The 17,932-nt window shown below is 46.6% G+C and overlaps 3 protein-coding genes, 1 long non-coding RNA gene and 1 other non-coding gene across 5 annotated transcripts in view; 4 read left to right on the forward strand and 1 right to left on the reverse strand.

The window, feature by feature from the left end:
• The first annotated feature begins 247 nt into the window (after nt 1–247).
• LOC131574301 (nuclear RNA export factor 1-like) lies at nt 248–9,991 on the forward strand. The gene is made up of 6 exons (XM_058828740.1): nt 248–440; nt 541–582; nt 4,471–4,543; nt 5,685–5,867; nt 8,339–8,399; nt 9,859–9,991. Exons 3-6 carry the CDS (start codon nt 4,512–4,514, stop codon nt 9,895–9,897), a joined length of 315 nt encoding a protein of 104 aa, XP_058684723.1. The 5' UTR covers nt 248–440; nt 541–582; nt 4,471–4,511; the 3' UTR covers nt 9,898–9,991.
• On the reverse strand, nt 5,875–6,889 carry LOC131574302 (uncharacterized). The gene is made up of 3 exons (XR_009276456.1): nt 6,677–6,889; nt 6,243–6,529; nt 5,875–6,059 (listed from the first exon to the last, which is right to left on the reverse strand). It is a non-coding gene; the product is annotated as an uncharacterized LOC131574302 (long non-coding RNA).
• A 62-nt stretch (nt 9,992–10,053) lies between the features above and the next one.
• TMEM223 (transmembrane protein 223) lies at nt 10,054–11,170 on the forward strand. Its single transcript, XM_058828739.1, has 2 exons — nt 10,054–10,491; nt 10,755–11,170. The coding sequence occupies exons 1-2, from the start codon at nt 10,239–10,241 to the stop codon at nt 11,048–11,050; spliced, it is 549 nt and encodes a 182-aa protein (XP_058684722.1). The 5' UTR covers nt 10,054–10,238; the 3' UTR covers nt 11,051–11,170.
• A 635-nt stretch (nt 11,171–11,805) lies between these two features.
• LOC131574304 (U2 spliceosomal RNA) lies at nt 11,806–11,996 on the forward strand. The gene has a single exon (XR_009276457.1). It is a non-coding gene; the product is annotated as a U2 spliceosomal RNA (small nuclear RNA).
• Nucleotides 11,997–13,738: 1,742 nt separating this feature from the next.
• The window catches only part of HNRNPUL2 (heterogeneous nuclear ribonucleoprotein U like 2), a gene marked incomplete at its 3' end in the record, with an annotated part of 41,284 nt that continues 37,090 nt past the window's right edge, over nt 13,739–17,932 (forward strand). The window contains exon 1 of the mRNA XM_058828741.1: nt 13,739–14,405. Coding sequence (XP_058684724.1) covers nt 13,784–14,405 — 622 coding nt within the window. The remainder of the gene's footprint in view (nt 14,406–17,932) is intronic.

Here is a 17,932-nt window from a genome sequence, read left to right on the forward strand (position 1 = left end):
TTTGGTGCACATTTTGAATTTTTTTTGTTTTTTGTGAAGTTTTTAATGGGGATTTCAGGCAAGACTTTCCCAGGGATTTCAGGATGGGATTTTTGGGCAGTTTTGAGGTTTTTTACAGAATTTTTTGGGGAGTTTTTGATGTTTTCCTCGAAGATCTTTTGAAGATTTTTTGAACCCATTTCCATTTTTTTTCATGCACATTTTGAGATTTTTTTTTTTTTGGTGAAGTTTTTCATGGGGATTTCAGGCAAGACTTTCCCAGGGATTTCAGGAGGGGATTTTTGGGCAGTTTTGAGGTTTTTTTTGGCATTTCTCCCTCCCCAGCCATGCGTTTCAAGCTGCTCAAGCACACGAGGCTCAACGTGGTGGCGTTTCTCAACGAGCTGCCCAAGACCCAGCACGACGTCAACTCCTTCGTGGTGGACATCTGTGCCCAGACGGTGAGAGGAGACCCCTGGGGCCTCTGGAAAAGCTGGAATTCCCTCTGGAATTCCCTCTGGAATTCCCTGGGAGCCCCTCCTCACCCCCCCTCTATTCCAGAACACGCTGCTCTGCTTCACGTCCACGGCATTTTTAAGGAAGGTGAGTTCCCACTTGGATTTTTGCTTTTTTTTCTCGTTTTTTTTCCTTTTTTTAATTCCTTTTTTCCTCTTTTTTTCTTTTTCTCCTCTTTTTTATTCCTTTCTTCCTCTTCTTTTTCTCGATTTTTTTCCCTTATTTTTCCCCCTTTTTTCTTCCTTTTTTCTCTTTTTTATTCTTTTTTCCTCTTTTTATTCCTTTCTTCCCTCCTTTTTTTCCTCCTTTTTTTCCTTATTTTTCCCCTTTTTCCTCTTTTTATTTTTTTTTCTTTTTTATTCCTTTCTTCCCTCCTTTTTTCCTCCTTTTTTTCCTTATTTTTCCCCCTTTTTTCTTCCTTTTTTCCTCTTTTTCTTCTTTTTTTCCTCTTTTTTATTCCATTCTTCCTCCTTTTTCTTCCTTTTTCCTCTTTTATCCCTTATTTTCCCCCTTTTTTCTTCCTTTTTCCTCTTTTTTTATTCTTTTTTCCTCTTTTTTATTCCTTTCTCCCTCCTTTTTCCTCCTTTTTTTCCCTTATTTTTACCCCTTTTTCTTCCTTTTTCCTCTTTTTTTATTCTTTTTTCCTCTTTTTATTCCTTTCTTCACTCCTTTTATTCCTCCTTTTTTTCCTATTTTTTCCCTTTTTTTCTTCATTTTTTCCTCTTTTTTATTCTTTTTTTTCCTCTTTTTATTCCTTTCTTCACTCCTTTTTTCCTCCTTTTTTCCTTATTTTTCCCCCTTTTTTCCTCTTTTTCTTCTTTGTTTTCCTCTTTTTTATTCCTTTCTTCCTCTTCTTTTCTCCTTTTTTTCCCTTATTTTACCCCTTTTTTCTTCCTTTTTTCCTCTTTTTTATTCTTTTTTCCTCTTTTTTATTCCTTTCTTCACTCCTTTTTTGCTCCTTTTTTCCTTATTTTCTCCCTTTTTCTTCCTTTTTCCTCTTTTTTTATTCTTTTTTCCTCATTTTTATTCCTTTCTTCTCTTCTTTTTCTCCTTTTTTTCCTTATTTTACCCCTTTTTTCTTCCTTTTTTCCTCTTTTCCTCTTCTTTTCTCCTTTTTTTTCCCTTATTTTTACCCCTTTTTTCTTCCTTTTTTCCTCTTTTTTATTCTTTTTTCCTCTTTTCTATTCCTTTCTTCACTCCTTTTTTCCTCCTTTTTTTCCTTATTTTTCCCCCTTTTTTCTCCTTTTTTCCTCTTTTTTTCTTCTTTTTTTTCCTCTTTTTTATTCTTTTCTTCGTCTTCTTTTCTCCTTTTTTCCCCTTATTTTTCCTCTTTTTTCTTCCTTTTTTCCTCTTTTTTTATTCTTTTTCCTCTTTTCTATTCCTTTCTTCCCTCCTTTTTTTCTCCTTTTTTTCCTTATTTTTCCCCCTTTTTTCCTCTTTTATTTTTTTTCTTTTTTATTCCTTTCTTCCCTCCTTTTTTCCTCCTTTTTTTTCCTTATTTTCCCCCTTTTTCTTCCTTTTTTCCTCTTTTTTATTCTTTTTTCCTCTTTTTTATTCCATTCTTCCTCCTTTTTTCTTCCTTTTTCCTCTTTTTATCCCTTATTTTTCCCCCTTTTTCTTCCTTTTTTCCTCTTTATTCTTTTTTTCATCTTTTATTCCTTCCCTCCTTTTTTTCCTCCTTTTTTTTTCCTTATTTTTCTCCCTTTTTTCTTCCTTTTTTCCTCTTTTTATTCTTTTTTTCCTCTTTTTTATTCCATTCTTCCTCCTTTTTTTTCCTCCTTTTTTCCTCTTTTTTTATCCCTTATTTTTCCCCCTTTTTTCTTCCTTTTTTCCTCTTTTTTCATTCTTTTTTTTCCTCTTTTTATTCCTTTCTTCCTCTTCTTTTTCTCCTTTTTTTTTCCCTTATTTTTCCCCTTTTTTCTTCCTTTTTTTCTTTTTTTTTTTTTTTTCTCTTTTTTTTCTTTTTCCCTCTTTTTTTCTCTTTTGTCCTTTTTTCTCCTTTTTTCTTCCTTTCCTTTTTCCTTTTTTCCTCTTTTTTCTTCTTTTTTTTCCTATTCTTTCTTCTCTTCTTTTTCTCCTTTTTTTCCTTATTTTTCCCCCTTTTTTCTTCCTTTTTTCCTCTTTTTTTATTTTTTTTTCCTCTTTTCTATTCCTTTTTTCCCTCCTTTTTTTTCTCCTTTTTTTCCTTATTTTTTCCCTTTTTTCTTTCTTTTTCCTCTTTTTTTATTCTTTTTTTTATCTTTTTTTATTCCATTCTTTCTTTCTTCCCACCTTTTTTCCCTTATTTTTTCCCTATTTTTTCTTCATTTTTTCCTCTTCTTTTCCACTTTTTTTCCTGTTTTTCCTCCTATTTTCCCTCTTTTTTATTCCTTTTTCTTTCTTTCTTTTCCCTTTTTCCTTTTTCCTTTCTTTTCCCCTCTTTTTCCCTCTTTCCTTCTCTTCTTTATTCCCTTTTTCCTCTTCTTTATTAATTTTTTGCTTTTTTTCCCTCTTCTCCTCTTTTTTCCTCACCCCCTTTTCCCTTCCTTGTTTTTGTCCTCCCATTTTCTCTCCTTTCCCTTTCTTTTCCCACTTTTCCCTCCTCCTTTTTCCCCCATTTTTCCCCAATTTTTCCCTTTTTTTCTCCCCCATTTTCCCACTTTTCCCTCCCCCTTTTCCCCCACATTTTCCTGATTCTCTCTCCCTTTTCTCCCTCCTTTTTCCCCCTTTTTTCCTCCCATTTTCTCCCCCCTTTTCCCCCGTTTTCTCCCCATTTTCCCCCCACATTTTCCTGATTCTCTCTCCCTTTTCTCCCTCCTTTTTCCCCCTTTTTTCCCTTTTTCTTCCCCATTTTCTCCCCCTTTTCCGCCACATTTTCCTGATTCTCCCCCCTTTTTCTCCAATTTTTCCTTTTTTTCTCCCCATTTTTCCCCTTTTTTCCCTTTTTTCTTCCCCTTTTCCCCCTATTTTCCCCCACATTTTCCTGATTCTCCCCATTTTCTCCCCCTTTTTTTCCTTTTTTCTTCCCCTTTTTCTCCCCCTTTTCCCCCACATTGTCCTGATTCTCCCCCCACTTTTCCCCCTTTTTTTCCCCCATTCCCCCCCTTTTTCTCCAATCCTCCCCTTTTTTTCTCCCCATTTTTCCCCTTTTTCTTCCCCTTTTCCCCCCCATTTTCCCCCCACATTTTCCTGATTCTCTCCCCTTTTCCCCCCCTTTTTCTCCAATTTTTCCCTTTTTTTTCTCCCCCCTTTTCCCCCTTTTTTCTCCCCATTTTTCCCCCACATTTTCCTGATTCTTCCCCCCCTTTTTCCCCCCTTTTTCCCCCCCCCTTTCTTTCCTTTTTTCTCCCCCTTTTCCCCCCACATTTTCCCCATTTTCCCCCCACTTTTCCTCTCTGTTTTCCCCCCCTTTCCCCCATTTTTCCCCCCTTTTTCCCTCCTTTTTCCCCCCCTTTTTCCCCTTTTTTTTCCACCCCTTTTTCCCTCATTTTTGCCCCCATTTTCCTCATTTTTCCCCCCTTTTTTCCCCCTTTTCTCCCCACTTTTCCCCCTTTTTCTCCCCATTTTCCCCCCACATTTTCCTGATTCTCCCCTCACTTCCCCGACCTTTTTTCTCCCTTTTCTCCCCCTTTTTCTCCCCCCTTTTTTTCCTTTTTTCTCCCACTTTTCCTCTCTATTTTCCCCCCTTTCACCCATTTTTCCCCCCTTTTTCCCTCCTTTTTGCCCCCATTTCTCCTCATTTTTTCCCCCCTTTTTCCTCCCCTTTTTCCCCTTTTTTCCCCCCTTTTTCCCTCCTTTTTGCCCCCATTTCTCCTCATTTTTTCCCCCTTTTTCCCCCTTTTTCCTCCCCTTTTTCCCCTTTTTTTCCCCCCTTTTTCCCTCCTTTTTGCCCCCATTTTTCCTCATTTTTTCCCCCCTTTTTCCCCCTTTTTTCCCCCTTTTTCCCCCTTTTTTTCCCCATTCCCACCCCTCACTCCTGCCCTGCTCTGCCCTCAGTGGACGGCAAATCCCGGGATTCCGTTCGCGCTTTCACGCGGATGTTCATCGCGGTGCCGGCCGGGAACAGCGGGTGAGCGTCTTCTTCCTCCTCTGCCTTCACCCAAAATCCCCATTCTTCACCCAAAATCCCCATTCTTCACCCAAAATCCCCATTCTCACCCAAAATCCCCATTCTTTCCCCAAAAATCCCAATTTGTTTCCTCCAAATCCTCTTTTTTTTCCCCCATAAATCTCAATTTTCTCCCCCCAAACCCCATTTATCCCCCCAAATCCCAATTTTTCCCCCATAAATCTCAATTTTCTGCCCCCAACCCCATTTCCCCTCTCCCAAACCCCATTTCTCTCCTCCCAAACCCCATTTCTCCCCCCCAAATCCCAATTTTTCCCCCATAAATCCCAATTTCCCCCCTCCCAAACCCCATTTCCCCCCATAAATCCCAATTTCCCCCGTTTTTCCCCATTTCCCCCCCATAAATCTCAATTTTCCCCCCATAAATCTCAATTTTCCCCCATAAATCTCAATTTTCCCCTCATAAATCCCAATTTCCCCATTTTTCCCCATTTCCCCTCTCCCAAACCCCATTTCCCCCATAAATCTCAATTTTCCCCCCATAAATCCCAATTTTCCCCCCGTTTTTCCAATTTTCCCCTCGTTTTTCCCCATTTTCCCCCCATAAATCCCATTTTCCCCCCATTTTTCCCCATTTTCCCCCCATTAATCCCATTTTCCCCCCAATAAATCCCATTTTCCCCCCGTTTTTCCCCATTTTCCCCCCATAAATCTCAATTTTCCATTTTTTCACCATTTTCCCCCCATAAATCCCAATTTCCCCCCCATAAATCCCAATTTCCCCCCGTTTTTCCCCATTTCCCCTCTCCCAAACCCCATTTCTCCCCCATAAATCCCAATTTCCCCCCCATAAATCCCATTTTTCCCCATTTTCCCCCCATAAATCCAAATTTCCCCCCATTTTTCCCAATTTTCCCCCCGTTTTTCCCCGTTTCCCCCCGTTTTTCCCCGTTTCCCCCCGTTTTTCCCCATTTTCCCCCCGTTTTTCCCCATTTCCCCCCGTTTTTCCCCATTTTCCCCCCCATAAATCCCATTTTCCCCCCATTTTTCCCCATTTCCCCCCCATAAATCCCATTTTCCCCCCGTTTTTCCCCATTTTCCCCCCGTTTTTCCCCCGTTTTTCCCCGTTTTCCCCTCCCAGGCTGTGCATCGTCAATGATGAGCTGTTTGTGCGCGGGGCCAGCCCCGAGGAGCTGCGCAAAGCCTTCGCTCTGCCGGCGCCCACGCCCTCCTCCAGCCCCGTGCCCACGCTGACGGCCGAGCAGCAGGAGATGCTGGCGGCCTTCGCCATGCAGTCGGGCATGAACCTCGAGTGGTCCCAGAAGTGAGTCACAAATCCCTGAAATTCACCCCAAAAAAGCAAAAAAATCGACCCAAAAATGTCCCCAAAAAAGCAAAAAAATTGTCCCAGAAAATCAAAATATTCACTCCAAAAACCTCCCCAAAAAAGGAAAATAATTGCCCCAAAAAGTCCCCAAAAAATGAAAATAATCACCCCAGAAAATCAAAATATTCACTCCAAAAACCTCCCTAGAAATTCAGAATAATCGCCCCAAAAAAGACCAAATTATCCCCAAAATGCCCCGGGAGCAGCAGGAGATGCTGGCGGCCTTCGCCTGCAGTCGGGCATGAACCTCGAGTGGTCCCAGAAGTGAGTCACAAATCCCTGGAATTTGCCCCAAAAAAGCAAAAAAATCACCCCCAAAACCCCCCCAGAAAACCAAAATTATTGCTGCAAAAAAGAAAAAAAATTGCCCCAAAAACCTCCCCAAAAAAGGAAAAAATTCGCCCCAAAAAGTCCCCAAAAAACCAAAATAATCACCCCAGAAAAGCAAAATATTCACTCCAAAAACCTCCCCAGAAAACCAAAATAATCGCTCCAGAAAAAGAAAAAAATTGCCCCAAAAAAGCAAAAAAATCGCTCCAAAAAGTCCCCAAAAAACCAAAATAATCACCCCAGAAAACCAAAATATTCACTCCAAAAACCTCCCCAGAAATCCAGAATAATCACCCCAAAAAAGAAAAAAAAATCACCCTGAAAACCTCCCCAAAAAAGGAAAATAATTGCTCCAAAATGTCCCCCAAAAAATCAAAATAATCACCCCAGAAAATCAAAATATTCACTCCAAAAACCTCCCCAAAAAAGGAAAATAATTGCCCCAAAAAGTCCCCAAAAAACCAAAATAATCACCCCAGAAAATCAAAATATTCACTCCAAAAACCTCCCAAGAAATCCAGAATAATCGCCCCAAAAAAGAGCAAATTATCCCCAAAATGCCCCGGGAGCAGCAGGAGATGCTGGCGGCCTTCGCCTGCAGTCGGGCATGAACCTCGAGTGGTCCCAGAAGTGAGTCACAAATCCCTGAAATTTGCCCCAAAAAAGGAAAAAATCACCCCAAAAAAGCAAAAAAATTGCCCCAAAAACGTCCGCAAAAAAGCAAAAAAATAGCTCCAAAAAAGAAAAAAATTGCCCCAAAAATGTCCCCAAAATAGTGAAATATTTGCTCCAAAAAAGCAAAATAATCGCCCCAAAAAGTCCCCAAAAAAATCAAAATAATCGCTCTAAAAAAGCAAAATAATCACCCCAAAAACCTCCCCAAAAAAGCAAAATAATCACCCCAAAATATCCCCAAAAAGCAAAAAAAATCACCCCAAAACTCCCACAAAAAAGCAAAAAAAAAATCACCCTAAAAAAGTAAAATATTTGCTCCAAAAACCTCCCCAAAAAAATCAAAATAATCGCTCTAAAAAAGCAAAAAAAATTGCCCCAAAAACCTCCCCAAAAAAGGAAAATAATTGCACCAAAAAGTCCCCAAAAAGCAAAAAAATCACCCCAAAATCCCCCTGAAAATCCCAAAAAATCCCCCTGAAAATCCCAAAAAATCCTCCTGAAAATCCCAAAAAATCCCCCAAAAATCCAAAAAAATCCTCCTGAAAATCCAAAAAAAATCCCAAAAAATCCCCCTGAAAATCCCAAAAAATCCTCCTGAAAATCCCAAAAAATCCTCCTGAAAATCCCAAAAAATCCTCTTGAAAATCCCAAAAAATCCCCCTGAAAATCCCAAAAAATCCTCTTGAAAATCCCAAAAAATCCCACAAAAATCCCAAAAAATCCCCCTGAAAATCCCAAAAAATCCTCCTGAAAATCCCAAAAAATCCCCCTGAAAATCCCAAAAAATCCTCCTGAAAATCCCAAAAAATCCCCCTGAAAATCCAAAAAAATCCTCTTGAAAATCCAAAAAAAATCCCCAAAAAATCCCACAAAAATTCCCAAAAATCCCCCTGAAAATCCCAAAAAATCCTCTTGAAAATCCAAAAAAATCCCCCTGAAAATCCCAAAAAATCCTCTTGAAAATCCCAAAAAATCCCCCTGAAAATCCCAAAAAATCCCCCTGAAAATCCCAAAAAATCCTCCTGAAAATCCCAAAAAATCCTCCTGAAAATCCCAAAAAATCCCCCTGAAAATCCCAAAAAATCCTCTTGAAAATCCCAAAAAATCCCCCTGAAAATCCCAAAAAATCCCCCTGAAAATCCAAAAAAAATCCCAAAAAAATCCCACAAAAATCCCCAAAAATCCCCCTGAAAATCCCAAAAAATCCCCCTGAAAATCCCAAAAAATCCTCCTGAAAATCCCAAAAAATCCTCTTGAAAATCCAAAAAAATCCCACAAAAATCCCCAAAAATCCCCCAAAAATCTCTCAAAAATCCCCATAAAAATTAATTTAAAAAATCCCAAAAATTCCCAAAAATTCCCCAAAATTCCCAAATTTCCTCTGACCCTTTCGTGTTCCTCAGGTGCCTCCAGGACAACGACTGGGATTACGGCCAGGCCGGCCAGGTTTTCACCCAGCTCAAGGTTTGCTTTTCCCACTTTTCCCATTTTTTCCCAGTTATTCCCCTTTTTTCCCATTTTTTTCCCATTTTTTCCCATTTCCCCCCATTTTTTTATCCGCTTTTTCCCAATTTTTCCCAGTTTTTTTCCATTTTTTTCCCCAATTTTTCTCCCCTTTTTCCCCATTTTCCCCCGTTATTGTCGTTTTATCCCATTTTCCCCATTTTTATCCCATTTATTTCCTATTTTTCCCATTTTCTCCCATTTTTCCCTCTTTTTTCCCATTTTTTCCTATTTTTTCCCATTTTCTCCCATTTTCCCCCATTTTTTCCTGTTTTTACCCATTTTTTTCCCGTTTTCCCCATTATTTCCATTTTTCCCGTTTCCCACCTCTTTTTTCCCAATTTTCCCAATTTTTTTCCAATTCTTTCCCAATTTTTCCCAATTCTTTCCCAAATTTTTCCCAATTCTTTCCCAATTTTTCCTCATTTTTATCCCAATTCTTCCCCAATTTTTCCCAAATTTTCCCAATTTTTCCCAATTCTTTCCCAATTTTTCCCAATTTTTTTCCCAATGTTTTCCCAATTCTTTCCCAATTTTTTCCCAAATATTTTCCAATTCTTCTCCAATTTTTTCCCAAATTTTTCCCAATTCATTCCCAATTTTTTCCCAAATTTTTCCCAATTTTTCCCAGTTTTTTCCCAATTCTTTCCCAATTCTTTCCCAATTTTCTCCCATTTTTTTTCCCAATTCTTTCCCAATTCCTTCCCAAATTTTTCCCAATTATTTCCCAATTCATTCCCAATTTTTTCCCAAATTTTTCCCAATTATTTCCCAATTCATTCCCAATTCTTTCCCAAATTTTTCCCAATTATTTCCCAATTCATTCCCAATTTTTTCCAAAATTTTTCCCAATTCTTTCCCATTTTCTCCCATTTTTTTTCCCAATTCTTTCCCAAATTTTTCCCAATTATTTCCCAATTCTTTCCCAATTTTTCCCAAATTTTCCCAATTCTTACCCAAATTTTTCCCAATATTTTTTCCCAAATTTTTCCCAATTCTTTCCCAATTTTCTCCCATTTTTTTTCCCAATTCTTTCCCAATTCTTTCCCAAATTTTTCCCAATTATTTCCCAATTCATTCCCAATTTTTTCCAAAATTTTTCCCAATTTTTTCCCAATTTTTCCCAATTTTTCCCAATTATTTCCCAATTCATTCCCAATTTTTTCCAAAATTTTTCCCAATTTTTTCCCAATTTTTCCCAATTTTTCCCAATTATTTCCCAATTCATTCCCAATTTTTCCCCAAATTTTTCCCAATTTTTTCCCAAATTTTTCCCAATTCTTCCCCAATTTTTCCCCAATTTTTTCCCAAATTTTTCCCAATTTTTCCCCAAATTTTCCCCAATTTTTTCCCAATTTTTTCCCAATTTTCCCCGATTTCCCCTCCCCCATTCCCTGACCCCCCCTCTCTCTCTTTCCAGCTGGAAGGGAAGATTCCAGAGGTCGCGTTTCTCAAGTGAACGTTGGAGATCCCCGCCCCCTCCCCGGGCCCCTCCCGTGTTCCGTTCCCGCCGCCCCCCGAGTTTTGTAAATAAATCGATCGATTATTGATTATTGATCGCTCCCGCGCCCATTCGGGACGCGGCGCCTTTAAGGGGGGGGGCGCTGAGGGCAGGGCGGGAACGCGCCAGCAACAAACATGGCGGCGGCGGCGACGCGGCAGCGGGAGCTGATTGGCTGAGGCCGATCTGGCGCCGCAGCTGATTGGCTGAGCCGCCACGCGAAAGCCGATTGGCTGCGGCTCCTCTTTGGATTGGCTGACGCGCTGCGTGACCCGGAAGTACCGGAGGCGCTGCCGGTGATGGCGGCGCGGGCGGCGCTGGAGGCCGCGGCCGTGTCGCGGGACGTGGTTCTGTTCCAGCACGACCGCAGCCGCTTCTTCCGCCTCGTGGGGCTCTTCTGCGCGGGGCAGGGGCTCTTCTGGGCCTACCTGGCTCACTTCGCCTTCACGGCGCTGCGCCCCACGCCCGCTCCCGGACCCGGTCCCGACGATCCGCTGCGACCCCGCGACAACAAATGGCGCTACGGGTTCACGGCGTCCTGCCTCACCGTCGGTAGCGGGGGAGCGGGGGCAGGGCTCGGGGGGAGGCTCCGGTGCTGAGCTCGGTGTCCCCGCTCGGGCTCCGGTGCTCGGGGCTCGGTTCCGGTGGTGAGCTCGGTGTCCCCGCAGGGGCTCGGGGCTCGGTTCCGGTGCTGAGCTCGGTGTCCCCGCAGGGGCTCCGGTGCTCGGGGCTCGGTTCCGGTGCTGAGCTCGGTGTCCCCTCAGGGGCTCGGTGCTCGGGGCTCGGTTCCGGTGCTGAGCTCGGTGTCCCCGCAGGCTCGCTGGTGCTGGCGGCGGGCTGGCTGCTGCCGCTGCGCTCCGTTCACCGGGTGACGCTGCTGCGGGGCGGCTCCGCCGTCACCATCGGGACCCCCGGGCCGCTGGGGCTGGGCCGCCGCTCCTTCACGGTGCCGCTCCGGGACGTGTCCGGCCGCGCTCACCGGGCAGAGGTGGCCGCCGCCATCCCCATCAAGGTGCGGGGCCGCCCCTTCTTCTTCCTGCTGGACAAGGCCGGGCAGCTCAGCGACCCCCGGCTCTTCGATCTCACCGTGGGCGCCTTCCGAAAGTTCTAGAACGCTGCGGGACCGGGGGACACCGGGGGGACACCGGGAGACCCCGGGCCGCTCCCTCCGGGGGGATTTGGGGGGGTCTCGGCTTTGTCTCCCCTCAATAAACGCTGAGGAACCCGCGGGGCTCCGGGATCGGCACCTCAGGGACCCCTCCCCAAAGGGGTGAGGGGCGGGAATTGGGGGATCCCCCCCCCCCCCGGGGGTCGCCCCCGCTCCGGGAGGGGGCAGAATTTGGGGTCCCGAGGTTCCCCCCCCGCCCCCCGGGGGAGTTTTGGGGGTCTCGGAGCCGTTTTGGGGGTCTCGGAGCCGTTTTGGGAGTGGGGGAGGGGCGGTTCGGGGGGTCCCCGTTTTCCTCCCCCACCCCGGCTCCGCGGGGGGCGGGGTTATGCAAATGAGTGTACCCAGAGGGGGCGTGGTCAATGCAAATAAAGGAGCGCAATCAGCCAATCACGTTGCGAGGCGGGAAAAAAAAGCGGCGCGCGGATTTATAAGCAAAGCCCGGTTGCTGATTAACATAAAGGGGCGGGGCTATGCAGATTTACCGTGCTGGGGTGCGCGAATTGCACGCCGGGAGAGTTTTCCGGGGGTTTTCGGGGTTCACGGGGGTCGCACCGGGCGGGGCGCGAGCGGGAAATGCGGGAGGGGGCGCGGGGAGAGCCCGGGAACGGCTCGGGGCGGCTGCGGGGGCAGCGCGGGGGTGACCGTGAGGTTCGGGCGGGCCGAGCGGGGCCGGCTGCGGGGCGCGGATTGAGCCCAGCATCGCTTCTCGGCCTTTTGGCTAAGATCAAGTGTAGTATCTGTTCTTATCAGTTTAATATCTGATACGTCCTCGATGAGAGGACTTCATATTAAACGGATTTTTGGGCTCGGGAGTTGGACCCGGAGCTTGCTCCCTCCGCTCCGCGCATCGTCCCGGTATTGCAGTGCCTCCGGGAACGGTGCACCCCGCTCGGGGTCATTTTACTGGTTAAAAACAGATTCAATTTCTTCACTTCGATCGCGATATTCCTGCGTTTCAGTCTTCAGGCCTTCTCTATTGCGATATCCCTGCCCATGGTCCCGGTATTGCAGTGCCTCTGGGAACGGTGCACCCCGCTCGGGGTCATCAAACGGTTAAAAACAGACTCAGGTTCTGCTGCTCTATCGCGATATTCCTGCTCTTCAGTCTTCAACCCTTCTCTATCGCGATATCCCTGTCCATGGTCCCGGTATTGCAGTGCCTCCGGGAACGGTGCACCCCGCTCGGGGTCACCAATGGGTTAAAAACAGACTCAACTTCTGCTGCTCTATCGCGATATCCCCGCTGTGCCTCAGATCCGGACCCCTCTCTATCGCGATATCCCCGCGCATCGTCCCGGTATTGCAGTGCCTCCGGGAACGGTGCACCCCGCTCGGGGTCATCCATCGGTTCAACAAGAGATTTAAAACGCTTTAAAGTTTCAAATCGTTTCGTTTTGTCGTTGTTTTGTGGGTGAAAAGCGCGCGGTTCGTTATCAAAATGGCCCCGCGGGTCTCCGTGAGGCGCCCGGGGCTGGCGGCGCTGGCGCTTCCCTCACGTCCCCTCACAGCGCCGCAAAATGGCGGCGCCTTCCCCGCGCTTCCTTTTGGTGCTTAAATTCCGTCGTTTCGGCGCTTTCTGGGTGAAATCGGAGTTTTATGTGGATAAGGATAAATGGGAATAATGTTTAAAAGAGAGCGTGAGGGATTTGAAAGGTTTTGTTAAGTGAATTTGGGAGGGGAGGTAGGAGCTGCGAAGGGGGCGGGGCTCGCGGGTTTCCTGAGGGAAACGCGGCGCAGTCTCCGCCTCCGAGCTTCTCCCGCGCCCGCGGAAGTTTCAAACTGAACAAATCTTATTTCTTTTTTTTTTTTATATTTTACACATTTTTAACCCTTTTCCCTCTCCCTTCCCACCAGCGAGCCGCGCGCTTCTCCCCCACTTCATCCACCGAAACAAAATGGCGGCGGCGCGGCGGGCGGGAAACCGCGCGCGAGGCGAGCGCCCCCTTCTCCCTCCTCCACCAATCGGAGCGCGGCTTTTCGCCGTCGCTGGGCAGAACAGCGCGCTCGGGACCAATCAGAAAATCGGAGCGGCCGGCGCGGGCCGCGCGCGGGGAGGGCAGGAGGGGAAGAGGCGAAGCCGCCGCCGCCGCCGCCGCCACACTCGCAGCGACCGTTGCGCACGTAGGTGGGGCTGAGGGGGAGAGGGGGGGGGGGGGAAGAGAGAGCGGGAACGGCGCCTGCGCGCGGCGCGCGGGCTCCCCGGCGCGCGTGCGCGGCGCGTGCGCGGTGGCGAGATGAGGGCGGGGTCGGTGTTGGCGCGCAGGCGCGGCGCATGCGCGGGAAGGGCGGCGCGCGGCGCGCGGGGGGGCGCGGCTGAGGGGCGGCGGCGGCGCAGGCGCGGCTGAGGCGGCGGCGGCGGCGGCGGCGGCGGCGGGAGCGGGACGGGCCCGGCGATCGCTCCGCGCTCCGGCCGCCCCCTCCCCGCGCCAGCGGCGGCGGCCCCGCCTCGCGCTCTCGCTCTCTGCGCCCCCTTCTCCCCCCCCAACAACCCCGTCCCCTCTCCGCCCCCTTCCTTCCGCCCCTTCCCTCCCTCAGTCCCCGCCCCGCGGCCTCAGGGCCCGGCCCGGCCTCGCGTTCCGGCCTCGGCGCCGCCGCCTCAGCGCGCCCGCGCTTCCGCTTCCCTTCCCCCCCCCGCCCCGCGGCCCCTTCCCCCCCTCCCCGCACACCGGCCCCGCCATGGACGTGAAGCGGCTGAAGGTGACCGAGCTGCGGGCCGAGCTGGGCCGGCGCGGCCTGGACGCCCGCGGGCTGAAGGTGGAGCTGGCGCAGCGGCTGCAGGAGGCCCTGGACGCCGAGATGTTGGCGGCGGGGCCCGAGGAAGGCGGCGGCGGCGGCGGCGGGGGAGGCCCGGCCGCGGCGGCCTCGAGCTGCGCAGGGGAAGCGGGGCCGGCGGGAGGCCCGGGCGGGCGGCCCCACGGAGGGGACGAGGAGGAGGAGGAGGAGGAGGAAGAGGAGGAGGAGGAAGAGGAGGAGGACGAGGACGAGGAAGCGCTGCTGGCGGATGAGGACGAAGCGGCCGCCGCGGCCCCCGAGGCGGCCCCGGCCCAGCCCGGCCCCCCCGGGGAGGAGGAGGAGGACGAGGAGGAGGAGGCGGCCCCGGCCGAGCCCGCGGCGGCTCCGGAGCCGCTGCAGCCGCCGCAGGAGGAGGGAGCGGCGGCCGCGGCCGAGCCCGAAGCGGCCCCGGCGGGAGGAGGCGGCGGCCCCGGCGGAGTGAACGGGGCCGAGCGGCCGCCGGAGGAGGCGCCCAGCGGGGACGAAGCGGCCGCGGCCGAGGCCAAGGAGGAGGAGGCGCAGGCGGGTGAGAGATGGGGACGGAACCACGGGAGCGAGACCGGAGACTCGGGAAGGGATCCCGGGAACCGGGAAGGGATCTCGGGAAGGGATCCCGGGAACCGGGAGGGGATCTCGGGAAAGGATCCCCGGGAGCGGGAGAGAACCCAAAGCCTCGGGAAGGGAATCCCGGGAACCGGGAGGCGATCTCGGGAAGGGATCCCGGGAGCGGGAGGGGATCTCGGGAAGGGATCCCCGGGAGCGGGAAGGGAATCCCGGGAACCGGGAAGGGATCCCGGGAAGGGATCCCGGGAACCGGGAAGGGATTTCGGGAAAGGATCCCCAAAACGGGGAGGGGATCCCGGGAACCGGGAAGGGATTTCGGGAAAGGATCCCCGAAACCGGGAGGGGATCCCGGGAACCGGGAAGGGATTTCGGGAAAGGATCCTCCGGGATCCGGGAGGGGAAAGGATCTGGGGATCTCGGGAAGGGATCCCCGGGAACCGGGAGGGGATCTCGGGAAAGGATCCCCAGAGCCCCGGGAAGGATTCCAGAGCCTCGGGAAGGGATTCCAGAACCGGGAAAGGATCCCGAAAACCGGGAAGGGCCCCCCAAAACCCCGGGAGAAATTCCAGAGGCTCGGGAAGAGATCCCGGGAGCGGGAATGGATCCCCAAAACCTCAGGAAAGAACCGGGAAAAAAATCCCTCAAATCACGAAAGATTCTCCAAAATCGAGAACCGGGAGGAAAAAAAAAACCTCCGGATTTTCGTGAGGGATCTCAAAAACCGGGAAAGAATTCCCAGATTTTCGCGTGGGATTCCAAAAACCGGGAGAAATAAACTCCAAAATCGGGAAAAGAAACCACTCCCCCCTCAGAAAATTCCCGGTTTTCTCCCCAAAATTCCAATTTTCGCCTCAGGAATTGGGATTAAATCCCATCCCCGGTAGGAAAAATGGGGATTTTGTGAGGGGAAAAAAAAAGCGGGAAAAAAAGCGGAGTTTGGGATATTTGGGAAGCGCGGGCTGAGGGGAAAATCAATGGAATTGTTGGAATTCCCCAATTCCGAGTTGGGTTTTGGGGAAAGAGCCTCGATCTTGAGGGGAAAATCGGGAAAAATTCCAGGTTTTTCAGGAAAAAAATCTGGGATGGGGGAAAAATTCAGGTTTTGGAGGGAAAATTCCTGATTTTTATGGATTTTTTTGAGGGGAAAATTCCCGGTTTTGAGGGGAAAAGTTTGGGATTTGGAGAAATGAGCCAAAGGAAAAGTGTTGGGAAAATCGGGATTTTTTTTTTTTTAAGGAGAAATTTTCGAGTTTGGGGAAAGTTTTGGGATTTGGAGGGGAAAAATTATAATTTTTGAGGGAAATATTGGGATTTTTTTAAGGAAAATGATGGGTTTTGAGGGAAAAATCATCATTTGGAGGGAAAATTCTGATTTTTGAGGGGAAATCCTGGGGTTTGAGGGGAAAACGTTGATATTTGAGGGGAAAATATTAATTATTGAGGGGAAAATATTGATTTTTTGAGGGGGAAATCTTGAATTTGGAGAGGAAAAAATTCTTGGTTTTGAGGGAAAAATCATCATTTGGAGGGAAAATTTGATTTTTGAGGGGAAAATGTTGAATTTGGTGGGAAAATCCTGAATTTTGACGGTGAAAGTTCTTGGTTCTGAGGGAAATATTGGGATTTTTTTAAGGAAAATGATGAGTTTTGAGGGAAAATCCTAAATTTTCAGTGGAAAAATTCTCATTTTTGAGGGAAATATTGGGATTTTTTAAGGAAATTGATGGGTTTTGAGGGAAAAATCATCATTTTGAGGGAAAACTCTGATTTTTGAGGGGAAAATGTTGATTTTGGAGGGAAAATCATGAATTTTGATTGTAAAAATTCTCATTTTTGAGGGAAAATTGGGATTTTTTTAAGGAAAATGATGGGTTTGAGGGAAAATCCTAAATTTTGAGTGGAAAAATTATAATTTTTGAGGGAAATATTGTGATTTTTTAAGGAAAATGATGGGTTTTGAGGGAAAAATCATCATTTTGAGGGAAAATTCTGATTTTTGAGGGAAAATGTTGATTTTGCAGGGAAAATTCTGAATTTTGAGGGGAAATCCTGGGGTTTGAGGGGAAAACGTTGATTCTTGAGGGGAAAATCCTGAATTTTGAGGGGAAAATCCTGAATTTTGAGGGTAAAAAATTCTTGGTTCTGAGGGAAATATTGGGATTTTTTAAGGAAAATTATGGGTTTGAGGGAAAATGCTGATTTTTGAGGGGAAAATCCTGAATTTTCAGAGTAAATTGTTGTTTTTGAGGGAAAAATTGGGATTTTTTTAAGGAAAATGGGTGGTTTTTTGAGGGAAAATCCTGATTTTGGTGGGAAAATCCTGAATTTTGAGTGGAAAAATTCTCATTTTTGAGGGAAATATTGGGATTTTTTTAAGGAAAATGATGGGTTTTGAGGGAAAAATCATCACTTGGAGGGAAAATTCTGAATTTTGAGTGGAAATCCTGGGGTTTGAGGGGAAAATGTTAATTCTTGAGGGGAAAATGCTGATTTTTTGAGGGGAAAATCCTGAATATTGAGTGGAAAAATTATCATTATTGAGGGAATTATTGGGATTTTTTTAAGGAAAATTATGGGTTTTTGAGGGAAAATCCTGAATTTTGAGGGGAAAATGTTAAATTTGGAGGGAAAATCCTGAATTTTGGCAGTAAAAATTATTGGCTCTGAGGGAAATACTGTGATTTTTTAATGAAAATTATTAATTTTGAGGGAAAAAATAATTTTGAGGGAAAATCCTGATTCTTGAGGGGAAAATGTTGATTTTGGAGGGAAAATCCTGAATTTTGATTGCAAAAATTCTCATTTTTGAGGGAAAAATTGGGATTTTTTTAAGGAAAATGATGGGTTTTGAGGGGAAAATGTTTATTTTTGAGGGGAAAACACTGATTTTTGAGGGAAAAAACGAAATTATTCCCATTTTTATCTCAAACTTTGATTTTTATGGGATAAGAGAAGGAAAATCTCCATTGTGGGACAGTGGAAAAAGATAAAAACTTGGATTTTATGGAAAAATTCCCAAATTTTGTTGGGTTTTAGGATTTTTTTGCTCAAAAAAGGGAAAAATTTGGGATTTTTGTGTTTCCTTTGATTTTTTTGGTTGGATTTAAGAATTTTTTCATTTGAATTTCCCAGTTTTTAGCGAATCCAACAAATCTGGAGCCGGAATTTTTCCTTTTCCATGGAAAATCCCTGGGGAATTTTAACTTTTTTTAAAAATTTTAAGTTTTTTGTGGTTTTTTAACCCATTCCCACATTCCAAATGGGAATTTTTCCTTCCCCAGGTTTAATTTTGCCTTTCTAAAACTTGGAAAATCCATTAAAACTCCAAGAATTCCACAGAATATTTCCATTTAACTCATTTTTAAGGAAAAACTTGGATTTTTAACCACTTTTTACCACTATAAATCCAAAAAAAACCATTAAAACTTTAAGATTTCCATGGAATTCTTGGATTTAGTTGATTTTTAAGAAAAAAAATTAAAATTTTGG

The sequence above is a fragment of the Poecile atricapillus genome, unplaced genomic scaffold, assembly GCF_030490865.1.
Source record: "Poecile atricapillus isolate bPoeAtr1 unplaced genomic scaffold, bPoeAtr1.hap1 scaffold_221, whole genome shotgun sequence".
In the NCBI taxonomy this organism is placed as follows: domain Eukaryota; kingdom Metazoa; phylum Chordata; class Aves; order Passeriformes; family Paridae; genus Poecile; species Poecile atricapillus.

Coding starts and splice junctions, on each gene's coding strand:
- LOC131574301 (XM_058828740.1), top strand. CDS start 4,512: ATGTTCATCGCGGTGCCGGCCGGGAACAGCGG. Junction 4,544..5,684: donor GTGCCGGCCGGGAACAGCGG/GTGAGCGTCTTC, acceptor TTCCCCTCCCAG/GCTGTGCATCGTCAATGATG. Junction 5,868..8,338: donor AACCTCGAGTGGTCCCAGAA/GTGAGTCACAAA, acceptor CGTGTTCCTCAG/GTGCCTCCAGGACAACGACT.
- TMEM223 (XM_058828739.1), top strand. CDS start 10,239: ATGGCGGCGCGGGCGGCGCTGGAGGCCGCGGCCGTGTCGCGGGACGTG. Junction 10,492..10,754: donor GGCGTCCTGCCTCACCGTCG/GTAGCGGGGGAG, acceptor GTGTCCCCGCAG/GCTCGCTGGTGCTGGCGGCG.